Source organism: Ciconia boyciana, chromosome 4 (assembly GCF_034638445.1).
Source record: "Ciconia boyciana chromosome 4, ASM3463844v1, whole genome shotgun sequence".
NCBI classification, from domain to species: Eukaryota; Metazoa; Chordata; class Aves; order Ciconiiformes; family Ciconiidae; genus Ciconia; species Ciconia boyciana.
The window spans coordinates 26,194,882-26,213,810 of record NC_132937.1 but is presented as its reverse complement, the minus strand read 5'-3'; the positions used below and the strand labels follow the sequence as shown (position 1 = coordinate 26,213,810).

At 39.8% G+C, this 18,929-nt stretch overlaps 1 protein-coding gene across 11 annotated transcripts in view; it reads left to right on the top strand.

Moving 5' to 3' along the window:
- Positions 1-18,929, top strand: part of WDR7 (WD repeat domain 7) — a 149,037-nt gene that overhangs the window by 11,174 nt on the left and 118,934 nt on the right. For 8 of the 11 annotated variants that reach the window (XR_012042405.1, XR_012042404.1, XM_072861013.1 and 5 more), the window contains exons 2-11: positions 4,370-4,541; positions 5,738-5,844; positions 9,036-9,114; positions 9,665-9,839; positions 11,733-11,809; positions 14,978-15,097; positions 15,294-15,439; positions 16,514-16,616; positions 17,664-17,805; positions 18,349-18,597. Coding sequence is in view for 9 of the 11 variants with exons in the window: in XM_072861013.1 (XP_072717114.1) it covers positions 4,383-4,541; positions 5,738-5,844; positions 9,036-9,114; positions 9,665-9,839; positions 11,733-11,809; positions 14,978-15,097; positions 15,294-15,439; positions 16,514-16,616; positions 17,664-17,805; positions 18,349-18,597 (1,357 nt within the window). In the remaining 2 variants the exon portion in view is untranslated. Of the gene's footprint in view, positions 1-4,369; positions 4,542-5,737; positions 5,845-9,035; positions 9,115-9,664; positions 9,840-11,732; positions 11,810-14,977; positions 15,098-15,293; positions 15,440-16,513; positions 16,617-17,663; positions 17,806-18,348; positions 18,598-18,929 lie in introns of those variants that run through there. The other 3 variants (XM_072861010.1, XM_072861012.1, XM_072861011.1) reach the window with 3 other exon arrangements.

Here is an 18,929-nt window from a genome sequence, read left to right as displayed (position 1 = left end):
ATATGAAGCAAAGACATTTCCATCTCTCCCCACCTTTCCCAGTGTGTCCTTTGTTTTATTTCACTAACAAAAATTGGGTGGTAAAAGAGTTAAATGGTTGTTTTTGTTTGATTTTGGTGGTGGTGGTTGTTGTTGATGATGATTGCATTTTTTTATATTGCATCTGGACACTTTATTTCTATTTTTCACTGTATTTTTATGATTATTTTTCTGTAAATCAAGTATTTTTAGAATCGTAGCTCTTCAGTACGGTCACCGTATTATTTAAAATCTTTTAATTCTTTTATGGTTCTGTATTGTGATTGTCCAGACAGAACAATTGATCCGGCATTGCATAACAATTAACACTACATTTACAGGCGTGTTTTACAACTCCTAGTTTCGGTGTGGCTTGTAGTATGTTGCAATAGATGAAATGCTTGATTGTTGGTCTTTATTTAGACTTGTTCATTAAATTATAGCTCTTAATGAAACGAATAGTTCTTAATGAAGATAGTCCAGTGAGATGCAAGAAGTGAGTTGGCATAAAATGGCACTTCATAGTAAGTGATATTACTGGTTTTATGATACAGATTTTGTGAAAAACGACCACGCATCTCTCGCTTTTCAGAAGGTTGAGGCTTGGTACATCCAGCTGGCCCTGGAAGCTGCTTTTCAGTTTGTAATACTTAGCTAGTCATTATTCTGCTCTCGCTGTCTTCCCTTCCCCCATTTTTCCATGTACATTATCATGTTCGATTTCTCTGGCTGCAGAGGTGGTTTGCCCTAGGAGTATAGGCAGCATTTGGCAAAATTAATAAAAACCCTAATTTCTTGAAGAAATTGCACTGTAATTTTTATATAGATGAGAGATGGCATTACTTTGTGTTGAACTCCATGTAGTATAGTAAAAAACAAGTGTTTTGAAATGCTGTTTTTGATGCAGAAAGCACTTGTTTAAGTGTGCGAGTCACCACTGGGAATGGCCAGGGTAATGTAAGATCAAAAAGTCAAGTTTGTGGTTGGTGCAAGCAAGGTCTTTGTAGTTGCCTCCCTATATCAAACCTGAGTTTGTCTCAAAGGGGAGACATGAAACCTGGCATGATAGCTTTCAGTGGCACTGAAGATTGTTGAATTAAATTCCCACAACTTCCATGGAAATCTGGAGCTCATGCTTGTGCTTCCTTGGAAGAAAGGGCAGGCAGGAGTGTTTTGGGGTGGGGTGTTTGGCAGTAGCTGGGCAGTGGGTCAGCACGGCGCTGCTCCGTTCCTAGTTAGTTCCTGCTAACCATCACTGTTGTCCGATCAGAATATCCCGGGGACTCAGAGGGGAACTGTGGTTATCGCAGTGGGGAAGTGGAGTTGTAGTGAACCTCACTTAGATTCAGAATGACCTTTATTTTTCCTCTGTCATAATTCAGAATTTTTTCCCCTCTGCTGAAGTGCCGTAAAATACGTTTACATATCTGTGAACAAATGCAAATATTGCCGGATTGCTCAAGCTGGAAGAATAGGTATGTATCTACAGAAAGACAGGAAAAGATGCATTTAAAAAAACTATTTCTTCAGTGAATCCTGCCAGTGTTTGGTGTGTTTATACTCCTCTAAATCAGAAATGCTGCTCTGGTGTGAGCTGTGGTACGTTCGGAACATAAACCTGCACAAAATAGTACATAAGGAGGGTTTGTTTATTTAACACAACTGTTTCACCCATTTGTTTATCACAAAATGCTGCAAGCAATAACTTTCCGTAACTCGAACTTTCACTGCGGCCGAGTAACTCTTACAACTCTGAATGCAGAATAAGAGATGGATAAGAAAACGTCAGTCGCTCCTGACATATTTTCTCTGCTTGATGGTTACGCATGCCATTTTTCAGTTGTTTCTGAGAGAGTAATAGCAGCTGGAATGGATCTTACGTATGTCTTATATAAACTCACTGTTGGTACGATCGAAATATAACTTAAATTCCAGCATTTTTATTTCTTGAGTACAGAATATACCCCCAAAGTATACCCAAAACAATCACGAGCTCAGTCGGTTACCTGGAAAGCCCAAGAAAGTCTTGTATTTACAGTTTCCTCTTCCTGCGCTGGACTTTCTCGTGTTCCCTGCCACGGGGGTGCAGGCAGGGGGGCAGGCAGGGAGGCAGTCCCCAGAGCTGCTGCCTGCATCGGCCCTTGCCCCGCCGGAGCACTGACAGTACACTGTCGAGCTCAGTATAAGCAGACTCAGCTTCAAGGATCATATGCTATAAAAACATTTAAGCGGTTGGCAGGCTCAGAATGTTGCTAACAAAAACAGTGGTTTGTTTTGGTGTTTAAGTCTTGTGCTAATCCTCCTAACTGTGTTTTATTACTACAACTTCAGTTGCTATGATGTTTTATTTCTCTCTGAAGTTACGATTCAAACACATTTCTTGTTCTCTATTTCCCAGTCACCAAGAAAATGTTGGCTTTGTGACAGATAAAAATTTCTCCGTGTTATTTGCGTCAATATATTTATAAGATATTAAATGTTGCTATGAAGATAGCATTGCATCTCTTTCTTGTTGGATAGTGGCCAGAATCTAGTCCATATGGCAAATCATGGTGAGCAAAACTACCTTCAGATGTTAAGTAAGCACGTCTCGTGCTACTGTAGTTCCTCAAAAGACTTCAGTAGCTGGCTGGTCTGTGCTTTCTCTTTCAATACAGATTGACTCATAAAAAAGAAAAAAAGGGCGGGGGGACAAGCATTTTAGGTCCACAGATGAACTTCACAAAGCTCGTCAAACCTGCTGAGTCAGCAAGTTTGCCTGAAGTCATACTGCAGTGCCACCGAGTTTTACTTGCAGGGCTTTGTGTCTTGTCTTGGGTTTCGGCAGCGTGGCAAAGCTGGCACAGCAGCACGCTCGCTGCCCGTCCTTGCGCCCTGCCACGCATCCCCCCTGGTGGGAGCTGTAGACGGTCCATGGGAGAAACGTCCGCTTGCAGCTTCAAGCTGGCTGGGGTCGGTGGGGCTGGGGCACAGGGCCTTGTGGAAACTGGGGAGGGGAGAAGGGGGGGTCAGTTGTCACCAAGTCATCAGTATCAAAACGATTGGATTACACGAGACCATCGGCATTTATGCAGAATAAGTGAAAAAGCAACCTTTATTGAATGAAAGGTGATGCCACGGGTCCTGCAGTGCCATAAAGCAGGGGTGACAGGAATGAGTCAGTGCCTACCTGTAAAGTCTCGGTCTCTAAATCCCTTCAGTTCTGGTTGGGGATGCAGTTCACGGTGGTTGGCAGCGGTGGAGAAATGAGGGAGGATAAGTGGTCTGCACTCATGGTATTTATTCCTTTCCTAGCTTGCTTTAGTTCTAAATAGGGTTGATAATGCTGGTAAGGATTTTTTTTCCCCTCAAACCACATCTTTTGACATTGTCTGTTCTAATTCCTTTGCCCTTATCACCCCGTCTAAGCAGCTTTTGCTTGCGTGCGGCCCTGCCTGCCGTGGGAGGCAGGCTGTAGAAGTGCATCTTTACATCTCTACCGGTATTGGGGAGGTGACGCTTTGAAAACATTTACCACCAAGGCTTAGAAACGAGAAACTGAAAGGTTTAAAACTAACATCTATCTTTTAATTAGGCTATTTCTATTTTAAATTAGCTTTTATTTGTTTAGTTAGCCTCTTTAGCTGTGTGTGTGAGGGGGAATGAACTATGAGAGTATGAATTAAGGAATGGCATTAACCTTGAAAATGTTTCCCACCTCTGATTTCACCTAATGCAGGATACTAGATACTCCAACATAAATACAAATTTGCAAAAGCTATGTCAACGAGACACTGTTCTAACAGAACAGTATTTTGTGCATAGTCATCTGTAGAAACCTCTGGAGCCTGTTTTTGACTGAAGGTTGTTGCAAATGGGGATGAACTCTACTATTGGGCATATAGTAGCTGCTGTAGCCCTGGGACTTAAAGCATTTGTTACTTCAAAATTATTGTAAAAAGAGTGATTTTTTGGCAAAAGTGCCTCTGTGGATAGGGAAATGCTATTTGGTACCTATATGTGTAGGGAAATGCCACTTTTCAAAGTGGCATCTTTTGCAAAATGTGTAAGAAATCAAAATAGTGATGTTATAATGCTACCACAGTTCTCTGGATCTTTCAAGTGACTGCTTAAAGGATGTTGTTTAATCCATATATGAAGATGAACACGTTCCCTGATGAGAAAAGAGGTGATTGTACACTGTATTTTATTTGAAGAATGGCATATATAGTGACTATGTTTCTTTTGTATAAAATATTTATGAAGTCACTTCAGACTAATTGTTTAGTCTTTGTGAGGATAAGAACTCGCAAAGTGCAGGAACAGCATACTTGCTGAGACATAATATTTATTATCTTGATTAAATTGACAGGCGTGAAACCAAAATGGCAGGAAACAGCCTCGTTCTGCCCATCGTCCTGTGGGGCCGCAAAGCCCCCACGCACTGCATATCCACCCTGCTGCTCATGGAGGACGCGTCCATGATCGTCACGGGATGCCACGATGGACAGATATGTCTCTGGGACCTTTCTTTGGATTTAGAGGTAAGACTAGAGTCTCTATAATCTTAATTCTCTTTGTGTTCAAAGTGTGTATCGTTGTTGCCAGTGTGATTTTTATTCTTCGATATTATAGTATCCATTCTGGTCTTCGGTTCTTTTTACGCCCTTGTTCGCTTGTCCTTTCTTCCTCCCTCTCATGAGGCCTGGATGTGACACTACATGCTTCTTGTAGTGAATATTTCAGATTAGAAAGAGACGTTTTTGCTCTTGAACTTTGTTGCTGCTCCTGCAGTAATTTTTTTAAGTAATTACTTCCTCTTTCTTGGAGCTGCTCTAAACTAGTTGTTACTTTCAAGTTTAGCTGCTTAATATTGTTTTGTGAAAACAGATTCCAGTGATCAGAGGACTGTGCTTTGAGAACTTTTCCAGGTTATTATTGTATTCAACCTTTCTTTTTTTTCCATGAAAACTGAAAGAGAAAAAAGGCTAATAGCAGAGATGAAGGTTGATGATTAATTGGTTTGTGCCAGTGGCTGCCCTAGAGTTGAAAACTGCAAGTGTGTATTTTGAATATGATCTTGTAGTTTGCCTTGGTACAAAGAGTTTTAAACTCTTGGAATGGAATAGCAAAACAATTCTTCCTTGTAAAAAAGTAGCATGCTTCAGGAAAAGTTTGTACAGAATACCTAAAAATCTCAACGTCTGTGCGTTACCCCCATAAATTATGTTCATGTCTGGTATATTTAAAAAGAAAGAATGGGAGAAAGCGACTAGTCCTTTCTAGAAAGGACAAATAAAGGGCAGTTTTCTTTTTTATGTTTAATCTATGCATGGGCTTTATATAAACTTATTTATGAATATATAGGGTTGTGAACTATACTTGATTGGGGGAAACTATTGTTGCAGTAGAACACAATTTTTTCATTCAAATTGGGCCAAATTCAGCCTATGATTTAAAAATATTGATAGCACGAGTTTGATACAAAATGCATATTTTTCACAAACTTGCATTACAGTATTAGATAGAAACTCCTTTTTTTCCACATACTATAGCAGCATTCTGTGCAAACTCTTTCAAGATTATATATCTGCTGCTATGCTAATTAAGTGTGTGTGTGTGTGTATATTAACACATATATTTGTATAATACATAAAATGGAACTCTGGAATATATATATTCTGGTTAAGTAACAGTGCCTATGTTGTTTTTACTTCACATTTTATTTCCCTGATTCTAGATTAATCCCAGAGCTCTGTTGTTTGGTCATACAGCCTCAATTACTTGTTTATCAAAGGCCTCTGCTTCCAGTGAAAAGCAGTATATAGTGAGTGCATCAGAAAGCGGGTGAGTTTCCTGAGGATTTAATAATATGCAGATCTGTTAAATAATGGAAACTGAGGGTAGAGGAGAGATCAGGTTGTTTACATACATGGTATTTTTTACTTAGTATAATGTCTATAGATATTCCAAATGATGGGACTTCTCCACTGGTGTGAATTTTGGATTTGTGGCCTGAAAGGAGCATAGGGAAGTGCCCAAGGTCCTGGAGGGCTGCCTCTGTTACTTCTCGTGCGGTGGCAGTCAGCGGCAGGACGCCGCGCGGTTGTACGTAAAGCAGTATGTGGAGCGCTGGATGTGATTTACGTTTGGATGGACAATGCGACGGGTGACGCCGTTTCCTTCAGTCAAGGCACTTCTGTGCTTGCTGTCATCTTTTCGTTTGTGCGAGTTTCAGTTCAGTTGACAATAGATGCGTATTTTGCTCCTTTCTCTGCTTATCCAAGTTCTGTTTCTTGAGTGAAAGCAAGCTTGAGTTGGAGTGTAGCTTGTTGGCAGGAAATGATGCCTAATACATGTTTTAAAATGTGGAAACCTGTCACACAATTTATGTTTCTGTTGCAGTGTTTGATTTTTATCCTTAAGAAAAAATATGTCAGCAAATGCTTTTTATTTTTTAAGAGGTTTTATTTACTAATCAGAGCAACCATTTAGAGGGAGGAAAGGGGAAGGATTTCTCATGCAATTGACGTTAATGGGGATTGCAGTCAGGTAACTTAAAGAGAAAAAAAAAGTCATACTCTAACTTTCCAATAAGATATACTTTGTACACTCGCATTTTAGCCTAGATTTTGGGCTAATTTATTGAAAAGATACACAATTTGATAAACTACAGGTCAAAGCTTTGGAGGCAACTAGTTTTGTCGTTCATAACTCACACACATTATTCCCCCCCACCTCTTTTCCTTGCCATCCTCTGCCTCAGGCTGAGTACAGGATCTTCAGTAACCGACTGTCCTCTATGGAGAGAGCACTTTCAGCTGGCTAAATAACCTGTTCTGCTGCGGTTTCATGCTGTAGCTTTTGCCGTCTGAATTCAGTTCCCCTCCTGCTATGGAGAGCTTTTCCCCCGTGCCCCTGGGCGCTGGCGGCCGTCAGGAGCTGGGGCCGGGGTCAGTGCGGCCAGGCTGGCAGCGCAGCGCGGGACGGGGCAGAGGGCCTGGCTCCCACAGCCTTGCAGAGACAGGGAGCCCCTGCCGAGACAGCTTCCAGCGCTTTCTCAAGAGCTCTTCAAGGCCGGACAGCAACTTATCAGAGTTGGCCGTGAGCCCAGGCCAGCCCTGGCCAGTGGGGAGGATGCGTTCCCCGTATCCTTGTATCTACACTCGTACTCTGGCTGGCTATGTGGAAGTGAGGCCTCGTTACCAGCAAGCACTTTCTAGGAAACAGGGCATGATCTTGTTCTTCTGATGGAGTCATTCTGGAAGGCAGGAGCTTTTTTCCCCCCAAATATGAGCCTAGTTTTGGTACAGGGAGTTGGAGTAACTACTGTTGTTAGCAAGAGTCTAGAATAGCTTCTGACTTTCTAAGTAGACGTACAAGCATTTCAGTTGTAAATGAATCACCTTCCTCCATGGACTTGCATTGGACAAGACGGGTTGCCCTTCACTTCTGTCTATGGCAGGCCATCTCCTAATACTGCTGACTTCTAGCATCTCTTTCTTGAGTCTTAACAGCACCAGGAACGCCACGTATTGAGGTGAGGTATAGGTTTAAAATGGATTAGCTCTCTTTGCGGAGACTATTATTCTGGAACAAAAGTAACTGTATTTTGGAAAGAAGTTGTAACTACACATCATAGTATTCCTTCTTAAACTAGTGCAAACTTTGAGCACTCTTAGATTTAATGTCATATGCGTGTCTAACTTGTTTTTAAAGTGTGCCTTTCCGCTTTCCCTTTTCAAAGTTTGCTTTGAGAAGTTAACATTCCAACTCAGTTGTCTTTCACTAGCCAAAATATTTGGCCTGGAAGTATTTACAAAGGTATTCCTTCCAAGAGCATCAGTCTGTTCTCAAGGGCTTTTTCATTCATGTACAGAACTTACTGTTTGAATGACAGACCCTTCTGGTATGCAAAACAAGCTTATAAAAGGAAAACAAAGTTTGGGAGTTTGGGGTTTTTTTGTTTGTTTATTTGCTTTATTTTTAAAAGGCTGTTTACTGAAAGGTTTACTGACCTCCAGTCTGGGGCCCATTTGATCAACTCTGGTTGAGGAAGAAATTTCTTAACCTCTGCCTATATACATGTAGCTGGCCAGGTATAGGTCTCTTATGTATCCAAATAAAATAAAGAAGTCCTTTATCTGGAAAAGGTGGGAACAATATGACTGAACAACCTTTTAACCTGGAAGTCGAGAGTAGAATGTGTCAAAACTTAGAATTTCCATCCTGTAGTGATTGCAGTGCTAAGTAATCTTTCCCTTTGGATTTAGAACCAAAATATGTTTTCATTGGGAAGTTATATGTCTGACGTAAAGGGAAAAAAGGTGAGAAAGCAGTTGACAGATTCTGTTCTGATTAAATTTTAATATAAAATTTTAAGTGTGGGGTCTTTTAAATACAGTAAAGCGAGGGAATGGCTGCTAATTGGAATGAATTCATACAGGTAACTGTAATCTTCGCTCATAAGGCAAGTCAGAAAAGTATCTACTGGTACTATTCATAATTTGTTGTTCAGTGGTTTCAGTTTGGTCTTAGAAGTGCTGAAGAGTGCCAGGTGATGCTTCCACCTCTGAACAGCCTGGGCCCTCAAAAACCCCCAGCGTTCACTGCCATCTGACACACTGCTGTGTTCTGTAACGCTCTTTCTTCTCTTCCTCGCAAATGGGGAGAATGCACGCTAATCTTTGGACAACTTAGGGGATGCAGTAGAAGTATATAATGTCTTGAAACGTTTGTGAGAGAAGTGAGAAATTCTCAGTCGTGTACTTGTGTTCACTTAATATTGATTGTTTATGATGAACCTTGGCATTTCACTTGTTTCCCCTTATCTTTGTAGGGAAGGAGAGGTTGTGTAGATTCAGGTAGAAGGACTGGAAATTCAAGTTGATTTTGAGTTTCCTTTATATAAATACAATTCATATAGTCACTACCAAATGGTTCGAATAGTTAAGTTTCTCCCCATGTAAATGACTTCTAAACTCTTGGAAGATTGAAATATTTTCCGTGTAGTTTTAATCTGCCTTTTATATTTTTAGGGAGATGTGTCTGTGGGACGTGAATGATGGGAGATGCATAGAGTTTACTAAACTGGCCTGTACACATACTGGCATACAGGTTAGTACTTTGTGTGTGTTTCAGAGGTCCTATTCTGTATTGCAGTGCATGGATAACTCTAGATCAGTTATCAAAACAAGGCTGTTTTGTTTCTTTTTAAGCTTAATAATGACATCATATGCATACTGAAGTATTTCATAAATAGTTTATGCTGTGTCATCAAATGCCCTAGAGCTGGAAATACGTGCTGTGCTTCAGCATTTGAAAAAATGTATCATAATTAATGAGAGAGGCTGGAAAGAAAGGAGGAAAAGGAGAAAATTTTTGGAGGAGTACTGCTAGGGGAGGTGGGAGCGTGAGGATGATCTTAGCAGGGAAGGCTGAGGCAGGCTTCTGTCAGCTGCAGGAGCTGGGCGTACAGGGTAAGGATTGCCTTGGGAAGATAACAGGAGAGAGCCTCTGCAAAAAGCTCCCCTCGTCAGTGCAGAGGAGTAATTTTTAAACATATAAGCATTAGAATATATTTGTGAAATTATGGTTTTTCTTAAAAATGAAGCAGTCAATGTCTCACATGGAATATAACTTCTGTACTTTGTTAATATCCATTTAGTTCTATCAGTTTACAGTTGGGACTCAGCGTGAAGGGCGACTACTATGCCACGGACATTATCCAGAAATTCTCGTTGTGGATGCTACCAGCCTTGAAGTTCTTTATTCTTTATTATCAAAGATATCTCCTGACTGGATCAGTTCCATGACTATCATTCGATCCAATAGAACACAAGGTAATTATTTTTGTTGCTTTTATCATGGCTTTGCCTCTCTGTAAGAGAAACTCTATTTTCAAGTTTTTCAAGAACCTGGGGAGGAACTAGAATGTTGTACTTGTGATCTTGGGCAACACCCAGCAAGCACTAACCTTTCCGAAAAGCAAAGTATACATAGTTGTTTCTAGTCCCTGAAAAAGAGGCTAGTTTAATATCTGTGCAGTATTGTCTCTGTTGCTGTTGCGTCAAATGGGAGTTTTAGCTCTGGCCAAAATTTAACTGCTTTCTGATGAACAGAACCCAATACCTATCCAAATCACTCTGTGTGCGTGTGTGCGCGCTTGGCAGGATCCGGGCTCGCTGAGTAAATAGGTTCAGTTCTGTCATCTGCAGCGTGTGCGTGTGCTGAAACCTGAAGGACAAGGACCCTTCCTACAGGAAGAGTGATTTATTTATGTATTTATTTATTAACAAAAGCACATTCCACTAGAGTGATAACTTGTTTTTTCTTTGAGAATTGAGAAAGAGTTCTGGAGAACACTCTGACAGCAAGAGCCTGGGAACTGGCACAAGACTGAAGGAAGGGGTGCAAGCATGCTGAATGCTAAGGCTGTCATCTGCCTTACTAACGTGATGTGTAGTATACATAGATCATTTGGCAAGCTATACATTGTAATTTTTGACAAGATATATATGTACTATGAGTATTTCTTGTGATTAGTACCTTATAAAAAGCGCTGCCATAACATTTTCAAAGCTATTATTTTAGGAAATGTGTTTAAGGAATGTGCTGATTAAAGTACACAATAGGATTAAAAACCTGAAGGCTGTAGAGGGAGGAACTTCTAAAAGCGATGACAGTCAGTTTAGTGGAGAGGTAGGTGAGTAGGCTCATGTTCAGGGGTGGATTAGTTGACATGGGTTGAAGTGATACCTGTTGACACATCTGTTTTGCTCTGCTAGTTCGTGTTAATTTGCTAGGCTTTAAATTCTGGCAGCTGAGGCGGAGAGGTGTCTCATTCAGGTTTCCCTGTTGTGGAGACTGTAATTCTGAAGAGGTTTGGGGAACGCTAAGGAAGAAGGTCCTGACAAAAGGACAGACTTTTATCTCGAGTTAAGGCTGGCAGCGGTTGTAAACGGAGTGTTCCCAAAGGCCTGGAGTGGGAAAGCTCAGCTGCTCTCCCCACAACATCTAAGTTGCTGGAACAACTGGAAGTGAACTCTGGTATTAAGTGTTTCCTGATACTGCCTTTAATTTTATTTCCTGTTTTGTAAGCTTTTTTGTATTATAATCAAGAAGTTACCCTTTGGATTTTGGTCTTACACCAGACTTGTCTGGTAGAAACAGGAATGTCTGGAAAGCTTGACTAGCACTTGATATACTTTGTTTTTTGTGAAGGTAATAACTGTCATGGAGTAATTTTGCAGACACCCCCCTTGGGAACCCGCAGCCAAGAGATGCTCGGGCAGCTGCACCGCTAGAGTACGCTTCCCACTCAGCTACAGTGTCCTCGCAGGCTGGCGTGGGCAGGCAGCTAGGCAGAAGCAACAAATCTCTCTTCTTGAGAGAGTAACCCCTTGCCTTTGGGGAGCGTGATGGACAACCTGCAATGTCTGATAGCAGTCCTGGAACCATCTGTGACTTCCCTTCCCCCCATTTAATTTGAGCCCTGAGTAGTAGTTGAGAGATGAAAACACGAAACCATGGAATCTGTGCGTGTGTGCGTATGTGCTTCTGGAATACCACTTTGCAAATAAACATTTGATCTTGAAGCAAACACTTCAGGAATGTTTTGATAAACTTTTAATGTTGAGGTACTCTCAGTATGTTTTTGTACTCAGATATGCACAAGTGTGCAACAAAGCGAAGACGTCCTTGTACTTATCAGCCTAATGTTTGTTTTTCCCCAGAGGATACTGTTGTAGCAGTTTCGGTGACTGGCATCCTGAAAGTATGGATAATAACCTCTGAAGTTAGTCGGATGCAGGTAAACAAAGGCTTCTGAATTAATGATGTTTCCTGTTGTGATGAAGGGAGAACTTCTGTTAATGCTGTTTCCTGTTCTTCCAGCTACCTAATGATATTAGGGTTTTTTTCCCCCTTTGCCATTTGAAAATCAACTTCCTTAATTTTGCTTTATTGATTCTTCATGTTACCAGCAGAACTCCTAATCTTTCTTATGTTTGACTCGGGGAACTTATTTCAAAATTAAGAGTAGGATAATCTCCACAAATCTCTCTCTTTTTTTTTTTTTTTTTTAAATTTTTATTTGTACCATGTAATGATTTGTGTTAATGTACAAATATTCTTGTTAATATACCAATATTTTTCTTTTAAAGAGGGAAAAATTAAAAGTCCTATTCTTTCATTAAGTCATCTTGTACTACATCCCACAGGAGTTTTGAGTTCCAAAGGGAATTCAGTAACGAAGATTGTTACAGTACTGTTTCACTTTCCAGACTGATAACGGATGCTGTACTGCATGCGTAACTTCAGTCGGTACAGGCAAAACTTTTATATGCAAGAGCTTGCAGTGTAAGTACTCATTAGTTGAAGGAGATGATGCTAATAAATACATGTTTACTCTGTGTAGTACAGAGAGAAGAAATAAGTCACAGAGTTAAAGCTTGCCCTGTACTGCATAGGAAGTGTGTGTCCTTTAAAATGGTGGTGGCATTATAGAAGTGACTTTATCACACCACTTCTTTTTTTTTTTTAAGATTAAGTTCTCCAGCTGCATTTCTTCTGCTTTTAAAATATCTGTACTTAATAAAATTTTTCATGATAGTCTTATTATATCATACTATATTACTATTATTATTAAATTTAGTATTAAATTTTGTTTAGTATTAAAAATTATTAAATGTAGTATTTTCTTTGAGAAAGATAAGTGAGATGTGGAGATGCCTGAAGGGTTTGCTGAGCAGAGAATACTGTTTTTCAGAATATTCATTATTAGGGATTGTCTACAGCGCTCTTTGTTAGCTGGCAGTTCTGCCTTCCTGTGTACTAATGAATACAAGTCTTGAAGGAGGTTTGCTATACTTCTTGTAGACCTCTAGCAAATTAGCTATTCACAGAAACCTCTTGTAACAGATATACCTTACTATAGATGTTTAGCAACTATGGAAAAATAACCTTATGATATAGAAATGACCTATTTTTTGATCAACTTGTTTGTTTCCAGAATATTTATAATGCAAAAGCAACACAGTTTGCATTAGCTCGGAAGGCCAATATAATGGAATTCCTTGCTTTTGACCCCATCAGGGGACAGAGGTGGTATTCATGGTTTTTTGTTTCATAGTTTCAAAGTTGATGAGATTGTTTGCTCTCAAAGCATTTTCTGGAAACCCTTGTCATGCAGCTAGTAATGTTTTGGCTAACATCACATTTAACAGTTACACTTAAAAAAAAAAGGCAGCTGTGAGCAGTGAAGGGTATTGGCTGTTATGAAAGTAAGAAACACAACGATGTGACTAAACAGGAGCTTATCACAATCTAGTCTATTTGGGATATGGGGAACCATGAAAGAATGGCATGTGAGCTGAATCTGCTTAGTTTCAGCTGACTATCTGGATGCAAGGTAATTCGTTGGCAGCGATGATACTAAATAGGCACTACTAATCTGTCCAGCTGGGGAATTTGTTAGACTTAAGTGACGGAAGAGGATACTGCATGCTCTTGCAGATCCTCTTACGAGGAGTAATAGAATAAGAACTGCTACAAGTGTGTGTGTTTTCCTCAGAAGTTGGCCATCTGGCATCTTATGAAACAGCATAGTCCCTTTTCCATCACATGGTCTCTGTCATGTTCCTAAGCTCAATTTGAGCAAGAAAAAAATCAGCTGGGTATTTTTTTGTTATCGGATTTCCATCTGTATGTCGTTCTGTGTAGAGACTCAGTTTCAGACGCTGGTTGCTGTCATGCTGTCTGAGCACTTAAATAGTTTCTCTGTAGGACAGAATACATCTTGAAGATGATGAAATAATATTTCAGGAAAATACTGTCTTGCCACAGAGATCTGTAGCAGGGTAAGGAGTTGTGCTCTAGGATATCTGAGTTCCCACTTCTGCCTTAATTGCCTGGCTATCCTGATGTTCTCTGCCCTGTCTCAATAAGGTTGGTTTTTTATGAAAGCGAAGAGCCCTGTGAAATCGGTTAAAGTGACTGGCGTTGCAGACAGGCCTTTCTGTAGGTCTCCTGTTTATACCCACAGCAGCGTATCTGCAGCCTTCTGTTGTTTCAGCCGGGTTTTTATAACTGTAAGCCAAACTTTTCAGATAATGAATGGCATGGCTGTCCCTCCTTCCTTCAAGGTATCCCAAGTCAGAGGGAAGATGAACAGTCAAAGTGAGGATTAGCTTGGGAGCTCGTCCGTGTGTGTTCTGGATCTGGACAGGTTAGCAGTGACCACCCTCAATACAACCAGAAGAGAAAGTTTTGCTTTGAGGTGGGCCCAGATTAATCAAGGTACAGCACCGATGTGTTAGATCAGTCTGATACTCGGACTCAGCGGAGGGTGTTTGGCCGGATGGTTAAGATCCCATGTTATTTGATGGTGCTAGGTTAACCTCGGAAGAACGTGGTTGGCAGTGACTGAGTCTTAACCTCTGGCCAAGGGTCAGTCTACAGCTGAAAACGTTGAGACATGATCATGCTAGTGGACATGAGGAAGGAAACGGACTCGTGCATTCAGCAGTTCAGCTCTCCGGCTCTGCTGACACGCTGGTCGGTACTCGCGCCTGATTATGGCTATGTACATATGCTCTCCAAATAAAAGTGATAACCTCCTGTTGTGTCTTTTTTGTCTGTCTCTACAAGCCAATTTCTTACCTATCACTTCTTCAGTTCTGCTTCTCTGCACATTTGCTACTCTTGTACTTGTGACAGTCTGCAGACTTGAGTGTTTATCACAGGAAAGTTGGTATTCAAGATATGATATACCCATGGGAGTATCAAAATAAAACATAAGTGTTTTTCAGTTAAAATTTACAGAAACATTGACAAACTCATGACTTGAGCAAATTTAAAACCAGCAGGAAATGCCTTTTTTGAAGATGTCGTTACAGAAGGTAATATGGCTCCATTTAATTTCAGATTTATAACTTTAAATAAAATGCAGTTAATGTTGGTTTCCTTTCTTTGTTTTTAGGATACAACACCAGTATTTGAAGAGGAGTCAAAACCTATTTATTGTCAAAACTGTCAAAGCGTTTCTTTCTGCGCATTTACCCAGCGGTCGTTGTTGGTAGTGTGCTCCAAATACTGGAGGGTAAGGCAAGCTAGCTGAACAGCACCTGGCTGCTTTTCACTGTAGAAGCTGATTGAATTAAATTGCCAGTAAGACATTTAGATCAAGATGCTCTAAGTCCTTTTAATGTGTCTATATTGAAACCGAAATTAGCTGCTCTCTGGGCATTTTAATCTGTAATTGGTTAATGACAACAGACTCTTCTGTTTCTTTCCAGGTTTTTGATGCTGGAGATTATTCCCTCTTATGTTCAGTCCCTAGTGAAAACGATCAGACCTGGACTGGTGGCGACTTTGTGTCAGCTGATAAAGTGATTGTATGGACGGAAGATGGACAAAGTTTCATATATAAATTACCAGCCAGGTAGTCAACAATGAAATACTCCATTTATGTATTTTTTTGAGATAAAAACATGAGCAACTTTGAAGAAATACTCAGTATCTTTTGGCTTTTATTTTGTTGCAAAGTCATATGGCTGTTGCAGAAACTAGTATTCCATGAGCATGTTTTAAAATGTGTGTCCCTTAAAAGTATCATGTTGAAGCAATGCTCAGTAATTTAGATTGCCTCAGCCAACACTGCTTCACTGTTTTCTGATATTACACTAACTCTTTTTCACTTCCTAATGGAGCTGTGTGATGGGAAGAGGTGCATTTTGCTGTTGAACAAGTGTCATAAATTAAAAAATAATTTAAATATTTGGACCTGGTTAAGCAAAATCTTATTTCTTCCTTATTTCCTATATGGAGTAGAATGTAAATGATGACTGTATTATTGTAACAGTACTCTTTCAGCCTGTTAAGGGAAGGCACGAACAGCTGAGTTTGTGCACGTAAATGTGAAAATATAAAATTAATTTAAAATTAGGTATCAAAGAGGTTAAATAAATGCAGAATGACAAAAGTAAAATAAAAAAACTTCTGACATCTTCATGACATGCAAACATCTCTTTGTTCTGGGTAGAGACACAGTTTTGTCTTGGAGATCCTTGAATATGCTCACTTAAATCAGGCGAGAACCCCTTTCTCGCCCTCTTATGTGATCAGAGCATAAGGATGCGAGCAGATCGATCTGGTGATCTGTCGGAGGAATCCTTGGGTGTGGTGTGTTTGGGTCCTGAGTCGGAGGCTAGATGTGTTGAGGTCCAGAGCAGACCTAAAGCCAGGCTTCCTTCATTCTTTTTTCCTTCAGTTCTGAATGTGTGGGGGAACTGAGCTGGACACCTTTGGAGCAGTTATTAATTGACGAAGCATACCCTGTACATTAAAATTAGAGTAACGATCTGCTATACACTGTATTAACAATTTAAAAAAAATACAATGTTTCAGGGCTTGGGGGGTTGTTTTTGTTTAGTGTTATTTAGTTAGCTGGTGATGTAGTAATCACTCTCTGGTAATACAAGGAATTTTATTCCTTTCTCTTTGTTCTTAAACCCAGCTGTCTACCAGCTAGTGATTCATTTCGCAGAGATGTGGGAAAAGCAGTAGAAAATTTAATTCCGCCTTTATTGTACAGTGTGTTGGACAGAGCAGATAAACAGGTAAAATATATTTCTTTGGAGTTTTTTTTACGGACTGCATTTCTCTCTTAGGGAGCTGAAACATGCATACATCATGACCAGTTCTTCTCTTTCAAAGTAGACCTTTAGGATTTCTTCTTTTCCTAGAGATAGTAGACGTGCAATTTCTCTGCTGTTTGGTTTGGTTTGGTTCTTGTTGGTTTTCAAATAAACGCAGAGGTTAGTCTGGTCAAGTGAGTCTTCAGTTCCTATATACTAGCAGTTCATCATTCATCAATGCCTGGAGAATTAGAAGTCAAGTTGTGATGCGCATCATGATTAGGCAGTAACTGAGCAAGAGCTTTTAGAATCACAACTTTGAATTTGAAAGCTGAAATCCTTGCAAAGTAAAGAAAATCAAATTTTGTAGGCCAAAGTCCTCTCTGAGCTATACTTCATTTTTATATTGTACTGTGAACTGTATCTGCTATAAACTAATACACCTAAGACTGCTGTATGATATATCTAGTACTTACACCCATACTACTATGTATAAGTAACTGTCTGATTTACAAATGCTGTTATTACAAGGCTATTGTAGGAATCCTTTTTTTATCTTAACCATTTAATCTCTTGCCAAATTTGGACATTGAAACATTTATATATTTGATCTTTTTCTTTATGTTGTCAATCAATATTAAAACTTTTTTGCTTCTGTTGTGGCCCATGTTCCTGACTGCGTAGTATAACTTCAGCTCACCATTGCAGTTAGAATGTTAACAATTTTAGAATACACACACACATATAAAAAATATTCTAAATATGAATATATTTAGAACAAAACCAAATACATGTAAAAACCTTTTTTCCTCTCGCCTAAACCTGTGACTTGTTTGGTGACTAACCACGGTTTCTTCTGATTCGTATTGCTGTATTTACTTGTTCTCCTGTAGGAAGGATAAGGCTTAAAGTAGCTAGTTTTTGTCCTGCTTTTAAAAGGTACAGTGGATCATGTGGGGGAAGTAAATTTTGAGGTTAATACATGGTTTGCATGTGTTCTGAAGTTGTTAATTTTTTTTTTTCCAACAGCTACTAATATGTCCTCCAGTTACTCGGTTCTTCTATGGACATAGGGAGTTTTCCTATAAGCTGTTAATCCAAGGAGACTCTTCAGGCAGACTGTGTATTTGGAGTGTGCCTGATACTCTCGAACAACAAGATGGTGCAAAAGGTATCCCTAATGAGCAGTCTTGCTGCCAAGTCTTTTAATGGGCATCGCTGGGTTTTTTTGTTATGTGGTTTGTTGCTGGATAAAGCACTGCTGCTTTTCCTACAGATCCATTAAGTTGGGGTTTTTTAATTGTTAGTTTCTTGTAAGAGTTACAGTAACTTATTTTTTCATATATGATCAAAAGCTTAATTTACTCTGAATATTTTTCAGGTACTAAGTTTTAACTGCTTTATTGCAAATACTAGCTATGGTCATTGCTGTCTGCCTGCGTAACGTACTCTTGTAGCTTAAATCATATACTTTTCCCGTTCTCACATGTATTGTTTCCATGGGTTGCTGTAGCTTCACTTGTGTAGTCAGCAAATTAATCTCTGGTATGTACCTTTGACTTTGAACAAAGTGTTGTAACATGGTGTATTTAAGCTTTGAGATCTTCTCAGAAAAGCATTCCTAATTTCAATTCTTGATTTTATTTTTTTTTTTAAATCCTCCTCCCACCTCACCCTTCTTTTTTTTTTTTTTTACTTTCTTCTTTTTAAACAGGACTGCAAACAACAACTTCAATATCCCTCCAGGAAGCTTTTGATAAACTCACTCCTCGCCCTGCTGGGATTATAGACCAACTAAGCTTAATACCAAACATCAATGAACCACTTAGAGTTACAGCCAGTGTGTATATCCCGGCACACGGGCGTTTGGTTTGTGGTCGTGAGGATGGAAGCATTGTTATCGTGCCAGCAACGCAAACGGCTATAGTTCAGCTGCTGCAAGGAGAGCACATGCTTAGGAGAGGTATGCAAATAAGCTTTTGAAAAGCACGGTTGGATTACAGTGTGTGCCTGCCACGAGATATACTGAAGTAAGAAACAGTTTCACGAAGTGAAAGTTAAGTCATTTTACAGGTAGAAATCATATAACCGTTTTCTTCACAATTCTGATGTTCTATTACGTAGTGAGAAACCTAAGTAGTAAATTAACTGTGGCCAGCTTGCATCAACTGGGGGGGAGGCAGTCCCTTCACTGGAAAGCCTTGGATATTTCTCCTGGGTTTTTGGGATGCAGTAGCAAAGATATGGCGGGGGACATCTCCCGTCTCTCTTCCAGTGTTGTTCTGGGCACGGGGG